A 10,417-nucleotide genomic window follows, 5' to 3' on the forward strand; every position below is an offset into this window, starting at 1 on the left:
TCCCACAATCCGGCTAGGCTACATTTTACCGACGCAACTGTCATATTTACTGTACAGGTAATGTTTTTACATCACCCATTTATATGAAATAATAATCCAACCGCACCCAGGGCGCAGTACCCCCCGCGGCCACAAGGGGGTACTGAACAACTCATCTCCCCATAAATGCAATTACTACACTACTAACATGACAATGACTGTTTGAGACTTTCAGTTCTATGTATGACTATGATGTACTGTCTTTCCATTTCCAGTGAACAAGTCTATATTAAAGCAATTCTTCCTCAAAATACATATCAATAATATGATCTATTACATCACATTACCCACACTGTACATTTGGGAATACCTGTGCGACAGCCCATACTTTCTGTGCTGCATGTCAAACTGGGGTCTTTCATACTTTTCAAATGGGGGTCTGTGGGCTAATAAGTGTACATTTTACAGTCCTTGCCATGAAAACATTTCCCTACCATGCATTTATACAAATATTTTCATGTTATAGTGCACAAAAAAGACACAAATATATTATACAAGTTAAAATGAAGAGCAATTAAATATATTTATGGGGGGCAATAGTCCATACAACGGGTAAGGACTATGTATATTAATACAATAAACAAGCAAAAGGGCATTGCCTGACCATGGATCACACCAAAGGACCTGCAACATGACTGAGGAACACGTTCCACTTCAAATCATATTTATCCAACTGATTATTCATCTTAAAGGATAACCTCTCCAAAGCAGCCACAATACCAAGCTATCAATGGTATACTTATGATTGTACTGCAGCATTTTCTTGCAAAAGAAACTACAGTAGCCTACTAATTAGCCTACTTTTGTGCCCAACCTAACTTCCCAAGACCATCTGTAAACAATTCCCCGTTCCCCCCTATCAGTAATGTCATCTATTACAACACATTACCCACACTGCTGTTCATATATTCAGAACGGGTAAGGACTAGTAATAATAATTGACAATAATTAATTATAGGCAAAAAAAAAAGAAACAACGTACCCAAACCTTTGTAAGAGTTAGGATAAGCTTGTAGATCAGCTATTTTCACTGTGTGTGTGTGTGTGTGTGTGTGTGCGTGTGCGTGTGCGTGTGCGTGTGCGTGTGCGTAGTGTGTACTCGGGCCATCAGTCCATCCTGGTGCCTCCCTTGGAGCTGGAGAGCAACGTGTCTCTGTGGCTGTCGGCGGTCAGCCAGTACAAGGTGCGCGTCACCTTCTGCTCCTACTCCGTCATGGAGATGTGCACTAAAGGCCTCGGCTCACAGACGGATGCACTTCGGGTCAGTAGCTCTCTCTCTCTCTCACTGTACAAACTAGCAGCCAACTTTAAGCACTTGAACCCTGGCGTCCCTATTCTGTGAGGGGAACATTCACCCGAAGTAGAACATCTTACAAGCTCACACCGTATCGCAACATGACACATTGTGTGCTTGTCATTTAGATTTCGGTGAAGAGATTGTAAAGCATGTACGAAATACAGAGCTGTCCCCGGTCAAATAGTGTATTCGTTTACTAAGTATAGAGGGTTTAAGTGGTTAAAGGCAATGCAACCCAGTTGCCATGGATGATTATAAAGCTGTTACATCTGCCCGTTGGAGAATGTAACATGTTAAGGTTTCTATTTCTTTTCTCTTTTTTTTTACGCGACAAAGTTACGCAACGTGAACCTGTCGTGTGTGCGCACGTGCATGGTGGTGGCAGAGGAGAGGCCCCGCATCGCTCTCACGCAGTCCTTCTCCAAGATCTTCAAGGACTTGGGGCTGTCGCCGCGCGCCGTCAGCACCACATTCGGCTGCAGAGTCAACGTGGCGATCTGTCTGCAGGTGAGTGAGTACCAGTTGGAGGGCTGTAGGGGTTAAAGGCTGTTTTAAGAGTCGACAGTGCTGCTGACTGACAAAAGTACCGTTCATAACAGGTAATGGTTTGCACACAGTGGCAAGAGGCTTCGTCTTCCTTTATTTTCTTTACATAATACACAAATGCTTCGGCTATCCAGAGTTCGTCATTGTGATAGTTTGTATTATGCTGTAAAGAAAATAAAAGGAGAAGACTGATCTAAGAGGAGAGCACACCAGATAAGTCAGAGCGTGTTGGTTACAAGAAACGTGAGACTGACAAAAGTAAAAATGCGTAACGGATACTAATTAATCATTTGCACATTTACGCTATGCTGGAAATGGCATAAACATACACAGGAAAAAACGTCTCTGTGTACACAGACCCTAAGGGTCAAAGGTGGTAATCATGTTCTGGTCCTGTCGTAAAAGACCAGACTGTCACACGATCCGTCAGAGTAAAGTTCAATACGTTGGCTTGTGAGGTGAAAGCATGTTTGTGTGCCCGGTGTAAATCGCCTCGACTTTGAAAGTGCCATGCTGTCAAAGGTGTTTTATACTGCACTGCAATGAACAGAGATGTGATACGATACGTTATTAAATGAAAACCCACAGCATCACCTATTGGAGCCAAAATCCACTGTTTTATTATTGTTTAATTTAATTTCACCTTTTATCTGTAGTTTCCTTTAGATTCTCAAACTGACTGTTCATAATTTTATTCTTTTTCTGTGACTCCTGTCTTCTTTCTTTCCTTCTTTCTTATCCTTTCTCTTCTGAGTCTCTGTGTGTGTACATGTACTGTACTGTGTGTGTGTGTGTGTGTGTGTGTGTGTGTGTGTGTGTGTGTGTGTGTGTGTGTGTGTGTGTGTGCGCATGCATGCATGTGTTCCTGCTGTTATGCATGCGTGGTGCATGTGTGTCCATGTCTCTATACGTGTGTATTATCTTTCTCTTTGTGTCCTTGCCCCGTTCCCCTCATCAGCCCAACAGGCTAGGCAAGCTGGCCGAGCAGGTACAGTGAGAAAAGAGAGAGGCTGTTCTCTCACATGGCTGCTGATGCCTCTGGGTTCATGTGTGTGCGCATGCGCGTGGGTGTCTTTTTTTTGTGTGCATGACCTCCGAGATGTTTAACTTTAATAGTTTCTCTCGCTTTTCTTTCCTTTGATAAGCTCCAACTCAACCTAGTGCCCCCACACCATTTGTTTTAGCTGAATCTAATCTGTAAAGGCTGGACCAGAACCATTGCTGTGTGTGTGTGTGTGTGTGTGTGTGTGTGTGTGTGTGTGTGTGTGTGTGTGTGTGTGTGTGTGTGTGTGTGTGTGTGTGTGTGTGTGTGTGTGTGTGTGTGTGTGTGTGTGTGTGTGTGTGTGTGTGTGTGTGTGTGTGTGTGTGTGTGTGTGTGTGTGTGTGTGTGTGCGCGCGTGTGTGCGATGCAGTATGTCCTGCCTAGCAGCATGAGTTTTGCAGTGGTGAAGACATTTGAGACACGGTTTTTAAACTCAATCACTGTGATGCATTTATGACCAGGGCCACTGTTACAGTACTACCAAACACCCTCCTTCATGCTATTGAATCAATCAACACTGTAGGTTTATATACAATGGGATTTATTTTCTTTTTTGCATCATGAATTAATTGTCAGAAAAAGATTTTGCATTTAATAAGAGTGATCCAAACGATGACTCTCATTGATTGCAAAGATTCCCTGGAATCAATTGCTGAAATGCTTTAATGTTGCGACCTCTGTTTGAATATGTGCTCATTATTCCCTTGCTTAATTAGCGTAGCACCCTTGCCAGAGTACCATTATAGCCTTTTAGCTCATTGCTAGCTTTACACTGACAGAAGTTAAATGGTAAACATGGCTGTAATACGTCTTCCTGCAGAGAAAACCGACTTTTGATATCAGTGTATTTCTGAATAGTATAGTTCAGCTGGCTGGCTTCTGGCTGCCACCCTGCTTTGTCAACAGCTCTGCAAAGAGTGGCATATTGAGCAGCTTCCACCTTCCTTCCACCCAGGCAAGATCCAGAATGCACTGTCTGTAGCAATGTTTAGGCTGGAAGTACAGACTGATGACGACCCATTCTGCATTGTCTTTCTTCAGGGCACGGCAGGACCAGACCCGACCACTGTATACCTAGACATGAGAGCACTGCGGCATGACAGGTAGGGGGCACCACTGAGTCATCTCCCACTGTGAACACAGGGTGTACTAAAATGGAATTGCCTGTTATGCTTTTTACCATACTTAATAAGTGTAAATAGCCAATCTACAAGCTTTTAGGTCAGATATTTACTAAATCTTCGGTAATGGTGTGTGTTATAGGAATATATATTATAGGAAATCAGGGTTTAAACATTTCGATGCATTATATTTTTGTAACTAGAGTGTGTAATATCTTCTTCAGGGTTCGTCTAGTAGAAAGAGGTTCACCGCACAGCTTACCACTAATGGAGTCTGGGAAGGTACGGCACCATGAACACACAAACCACTGAATGGCATTACTGTGACTGTGAAACAAATGGTCTTTGTTCTCCCCCCCCCCCCCACGTCTTCCAAAATGTGATGTTACCGATGTCTTAAATATGAATGATTGAAAACCAGTCCCTGTCTAACCCCTCCAGATCCTACCAGGGGTGAAAGTAATCATCGCCAACACGGAGACTAAAGGACCATTGGGCGACTCCCATTTAGGAGAGGTGAGAAGTCCATTCTGTAGCAGTTGAAGCTGTATTGATGCTATGTGGGTTTTTTTTCTTCACTTTGAACGTCAGTTATTTTCAGCATGGGACACACGATAAAGTCTTAAATTAGGCTTCACAGTTTTGGTTTCTTTTGGTGAAGATGTATTGGTTTAAACTTAGATGAGTTTCATGAGTGCATCCTAGCAGAGTTGTACATAGGGCTATACGTAAAGTAAAAATACCTGCTGAGTAAATGTACATTAGTTACTTTCCACCCCCTGACAGCCCCTCTCCCATGTGTTGCAATTATTTCTGTATACAGACCCGATGAAGTAGCAGTATTATGTGTCAAAACATTGGACGTGGATACTCTATATTAATGCAATATCTTCTAATATGTTGTTCAGTGCGTTTTGCCTTGTCATCGTCATGCCTTTACTCGCGCACCTACAGTATGTGTTCCCAGGCAGTGGTGGAAAAAGTACTTGAATGTTTTACTTAAGTAAAAGTATCAATACTGCAATATAGTAAGTAAAAGTCCAGAATTCAAAATGTACTTGAGTAAAAGTACAAAGGTATTGGCATCAAAATGTACTACAAGTACATTCACATTGCATGTGAGCTTGTAGATCGGCTATTTTCAAATGGCTGAAATGTGTATAGAGCTGAAGTGTTTAAGTAAATGTACTTAGTTACGTTCCTCCTCTGTGTGTTCCCAGGTGTGGGTGAGCAGTCCTCACAACGCCAGCGGCTACTACACGGTGTACGGCGAGGAGGCGCTGCACGCCGACCACTTCAACACCAAGCTCAGCTTCGGCGACACGCAGACGGTGTGGGCGAGGACGGGTTACCTTGGCTTCCTGAGACGCACCGAACTCACCGACGCCAGCGGAGGTGAGGACTGGAGGACCACTGCTAGTGCTATGTCTACGGTGGTTCTCAAACCTTTTTCATGTCAAGGAAAAGGTTTTGCACCAGGGACCCCCATACAAGATTTGAGTTGTTGAAATGTTTCAGAAATATTCCAAAAATCATCAAATGTTTTCACGTTATTTTGAAAAGAGCCAATTAAGATTAAAGTGGTTAAACAGATTTTGATGCTATATCTATCTATAAATGCACCAAGTCTCTGTCTGTATGTATGTCTGTCTGTGTGTGTGTGTGTGTGTAATCCACGTAACTCGAGAACCGTTAGCCCCACCGACTTCGACACACGCGTTCCACACCACAGCAGGGGGTGCAGTGCCCGGTGTCGAGTCGGTTGGACCCACGGTTGTCCAGAAACGACCCAAAAAGGCCTCTGCCCGGGATCAGGACCGGGCCCCTGCCCAGCGTCCATATATGGAACTGGCCTGTTCTGACCTCACAACACTCCATATTTGGGCATGCCTTACAAAGAACTCCATATATAGGATAGGATATAGGGAGACCAACCAGGTGTAGTGCAGATTTACACCCTAGCTTTGATTAGCTACACCTGGCCTACAGGGCACTGCTCCAAGGAATTGTCTATATTAACACATTTTGCTGGGGACCCCCTAGAACAGGGGTTTTCAACCGGTGGTCCGTGGACCGGTCCGCGGAGGTATTGCAGTTGGTCCCTGGCCATGCATTAACCCCCCCCCCCCTTTACTTTTAATAACTTACATGAGTTCTTACTGTATGGTGTGTGTGTGTGATATGAAATGTGAGCTTACCATAATCACAGTAATCCTTAATCATATTCCATCATATTCAAACAAAATCACTGTATTTTATTAGATATTATATTGATAGTATAGCTATTTTCTCCAGCTCCCTGTGGTGCATGATCCCCCCACCACTATTGTGTGGGGTGGGTCTATGATGGACCCGCCACGCACAATAGTGGTGGTCCCCAGGTTGCTCTTAGTCAGGATGGTGGTCCCTGGGTCAAAATCAGTTGAAAACCCCTGCCCTAGAACCAACGTCCACAGGCCCCACTTTGAGAACCACTATGCTTTAAGGGAAATGTATCAGTACAGTCACCGTCCCGCAACAACTGTATCGCTGTAGTAGAATGACACAATAACACTTTTTAGACCACTGTCACCTACATGACGAAACATCACACCCCTATCAGTTTGAATCATGAAGATAACAAAAAGTGTGTGTGTGTTTGTGTGTTGCAGAACGCCATGATGCCTTGTATGTGGTGGGCTCCCTAGACGAGACCCTGGAGCTCAGAGGAATGAGGTATCATCCCATTGACATTGAGACATCGGTTATCCGCTCACACAAGAGCATAGCGGAATGGTAAGTTCTGAATTCACCACGTGTGCCAAATACTAGGCCATGAACCAAACGTGATTTTTGGTAGACGACTCGAATACCATAATAGTCGATTGATAGTTGATTATTCGCCAGTGAAATATATTTTTATCCAATAAAGAATTGCAATTCTCGGCTTCTCATTGAAACAGTGCGAGTCGGGACAATCCTGAGTTACGATTGGCTCTGCATTGTGGCTGCTAACTGCGTCATTAGGGGTTCATGAGGCAGTATTGCTTTGTTTTCAAAATATAAGTATATTTATATATTCCTTTTTGTTGGTTTCTTCCTGACAGCAGAGATATTCAACTTTATTATTGATTATCCTAAGCAGTAAGCACCGCAACAACAGAAACATAGTGACAAATACTGAAAGTGTATTTAAATTAAGAAAATGTAATGGTGTAACATACGTTATAAGATAAACTTTCTAGTCCAAGTAATGACTTATAGCTGAATTAAATAAAGCCTAGAATCTATACTTTACCCTGATAAGAATTGTATTTCAATGGCAGAGCTTGCTCCCACCTACTGTATGTGAATAAATCTGCAGAATGTCAGACATGAATTGTTTGATCAACCTACTGCAGAGCATTGCTATCCTATTCTAAACGTCCTCTTCTTTTCCCCATCCCTTCCCCTTCTCTGTTCTAACTTAACACCCCCCCACCCTCCACTTTCCTCCCTCCCCTCATGCATCTCCCTCTCCCCTTTCCGTCCAGTGCTGTGTTCACGTGGACCAACTTGCTAGTGGTAGTGGTGGAGCTGGAGGGCTCCGAGCAGGAGGCTCTGGACCTGGTGTCCCTCGTCACCAACGTGGTGCTGGAAGAGCATTACCTCATCGTCGGGGTGGTGGTGGTGGTCGACCCCGGGGTCATCCCCATCAACTCGCGGGGCGAGAAGCAACGCATGCACCTGAGGGACGGCTTCCTGGCCGACCAGCTGGACCCCATCTACGTGGCTTATAACATGTGAGGGCCGGTGCTGGGGCATCTTGTATCAGCAGGAGATGGGACTTTAATAATGGGGCTTATATAGCTTATGATGACCTAAGCGTCAGCCTTGTATCGGGAGCGGAGGAGAAGAGTTCCTGGCGCCAGTGAGGCTTGTGTGGACAGACAGCCAGAGGCAATCATATGTGACCCATAACACATGAAAAGGTGAAGGAGGACGATGACAACAAAGCGTCACATGGATGGAAAGTTAAAGAGTGTCATCTGGCCTATCTCTCATCGGACTTGTGAAACAGACTATGCTTACACTACGGTGGCTTTTGTATGAATAACAGATTGTATAACTTTGATCCCAGGGCGGCTGATAGCCAAACAGATGGTTATAGTACAATAATACTTTGTGCCATTATTATTAGTAAAGCGATGAATGTCACTTGCGTTTGCCATACTGTACACTTGTGCCATAGCACACTGTTGCAACTCCCCTGGCTCAAACAGCCTCACATGTTTAACATTTCACATTTGCATAGCCTTGTTGCTTTGCGTTCTGGTTAGTGTGCCATTCTGAATGTTGCAAATGGAATATAACAGTGTGACAGGGAGGATGACTGATTTAAGCAGTCACACCTGGCCTGAGTCAAACTAGAACTGGACTCAGAGCTGGGTGTGGCTGCGCACCTGTTGTGCATGGACTTAATCAAGTCCATGCACAACAGGTGCACAGCCACACCCAGATTTAAGCAGGCCAGGTGACTGCTTAAATCAGTCATCCTCCCTCCCACAAACAGGTTTGTTTTAGTTGTTTTCAATCAGTTCTACAGTATATGACATACGTATATGTCCAGCATGAAATGTTACCCACATTCTTGTTTTTAACTCCAGAGTCATGTTCTTAAATAATCAGGAAATTCTGGTAGATGTTACCCACATTCTTGTGTTTAAATCTTCAGGATGTTTTGGTGCTGCTGATTGCAGCGAATCATTCCTGTGGTTGTACTATGTAGTGTCGATTATTAAGTAATTGAGAAAGATTATTGTGGTTCCACCCTTAACTTCCTTAGTTTGCTCTTTTCAAGTATGTGACATGTCATGTAGCATTTTATCAGAACAAATAGGCAATATGAGTAACATTGTTGCTTTGAGTGACTGCTGCTGACAGGCTACGTGATCCTTTGAACACGAGATGGAGAGACCAATCATTCATGCATTAGTAACTTAGCCAAATATGTCTTCAATTAAGCCTTAAGTATTTTAACAGTTGCCTGGCCCTGTTCCTCTCCCAGCTCACGTTCAACTTGATTTCACTAAGCTGTTTGATAGGAAATGGAGAGGTGTATTGGGTTTGTTGCGTGTGTTTTCTTTTTACCAAGATGGCTATACTTTTTTATCAACAATTACAAACCCTAATTATTAAGAATGTTACATCTGACAAAAGAAAGGGTAGTAAATGTGGGTTTGATGCAGGTCAGATTTGAGTGCCATCAACATTGAATGAGTATTTGCAAATGTCTCGAGTTGCATGTACAGTATTGTACAAGGCAAGTATTTCATGTGCTTTGCTTAACCAGTAAGTCTGGTGCGTTAACCCGTTTAAATGAACACTCCAGATTTTACTGTTGTACCTTCTCCCCCTTCCTCATTATGTTAAAGATCACAGTATGGTCCTTCCTTTTATATGTATGTGCACACCACTTTGGAAACAGGCAGCTAGCCTGCTGTAAGTATGTACAGATTTTGTGTAAGTTATTAATAGTGGACACGCGTGGAGGGTTCATCAGAAGATATACAGTAGGACAAAGACTGAAACTGGCTAATATGAACCTTTCACCTTTAATAACTAGCATTTGGAAGTTTCTTGCCCATGGAGACGATGGAGGAACAAGAAACATGAGCCCTGTAAGCATTTTGTATTGTACAAACACTGGGAACAGGCCACTTCCAAAATGAGACAAAGCACACACAGCCCCAACACAAGAAGACCCGTTCTATTCTGGTGAGTGTTGAAATCTCGCCTCCTTCACAGCATTCTTGTTTAACATACGGAAGGATACACTTGTCTGATATACGATCGTCATTATTTTCATAACATTATTTCTTAATGAATAAATAAAAAATACAATGCTTTTAACTTGAACGTGTTGGTCTCCACTGCAAGCCTATAGAGCGTCGCAGTCCCACTACCAGGGCCCAGGAAATGATTCTCCGTTCATTTTCCTCATAGACATTTCAAAAAGTATTTATTTAAAGACCTTTTAAGCCTCGTACAAAGCCAACTCTTGTCATGACAAATCATGACAAACACAATTTTTCGGGCTGTACAAATAATTAGAAAGAAGAAAACGGCAGGTTACAATTTTTTGTTGTTTTTCTTCTTTGTAATTATTTGGACCAAAATATTGTGTTTGTTGTCATTATTTGTCACAACTCGAGTTGGCTTTGTACGACCGTCCTTGGTTCTGGTGACTCATACTGCTCCTAATATGTGAGGGGGCCATATTGTTACTTTTTCATTAATTGAAAAAAAAAATAATGAAAAAGTAATTGAAAAATACATATTAGGAGATCCGTATGAGTCAATACAGGTGTTTTGTCATGGGGTGTTATGGGTAAAATGGAGTTTGATGTTACA

At 43.0% G+C, this 10,417-nt stretch overlaps 1 protein-coding gene across 7 annotated transcripts in view; it reads left to right on the forward strand.

Moving 5' to 3' along the window:
• dip2a (disco-interacting protein 2 homolog A) overlaps positions 1–9,916 on the forward strand; it is a gene marked incomplete at its 3' end in the record, with an annotated part of 157,696 nt that extends 147,780 nt beyond the window's left edge. For 6 of the 7 annotated variants that reach the window (XM_083776609.1, XM_083776610.1, XM_083776611.1 and 3 more), the window contains 9 exons: positions 1,132–1,300; positions 1,673–1,843; positions 3,966–4,027; positions 4,270–4,327; positions 4,487–4,561; positions 5,266–5,440; positions 6,697–6,820; positions 7,558–8,380; positions 8,577–9,916. In XM_083776609.1, the coding sequence (XP_083632735.1) occupies positions 1,132–1,300; positions 1,673–1,843; positions 3,966–4,027; positions 4,270–4,327; positions 4,487–4,561; positions 5,266–5,440; positions 6,697–6,820; positions 7,558–7,810 (1,087 nt within the window). Of the gene's footprint in view, positions 1–1,131; positions 1,301–1,672; positions 1,844–2,840; positions 2,871–3,965; positions 4,028–4,269; positions 4,328–4,486; positions 4,562–5,265; positions 5,441–6,696; positions 6,821–7,557; positions 8,381–8,576 lie in introns of all 7 variants that reach the window. The other variant, XM_083776615.1, reaches the window with a different exon arrangement.
• Between the last annotated feature and the right edge of the window lie 501 nt (positions 9,917–10,417).

The sequence above is a fragment of the Protomyctophum parallelum genome (assembly GCF_964188405.1).
Source record: "Protomyctophum parallelum genome assembly, chromosome: 11".
Taxonomy (NCBI): domain Eukaryota; kingdom Metazoa; phylum Chordata; class Actinopteri; order Myctophiformes; family Myctophidae; genus Protomyctophum; species Protomyctophum parallelum.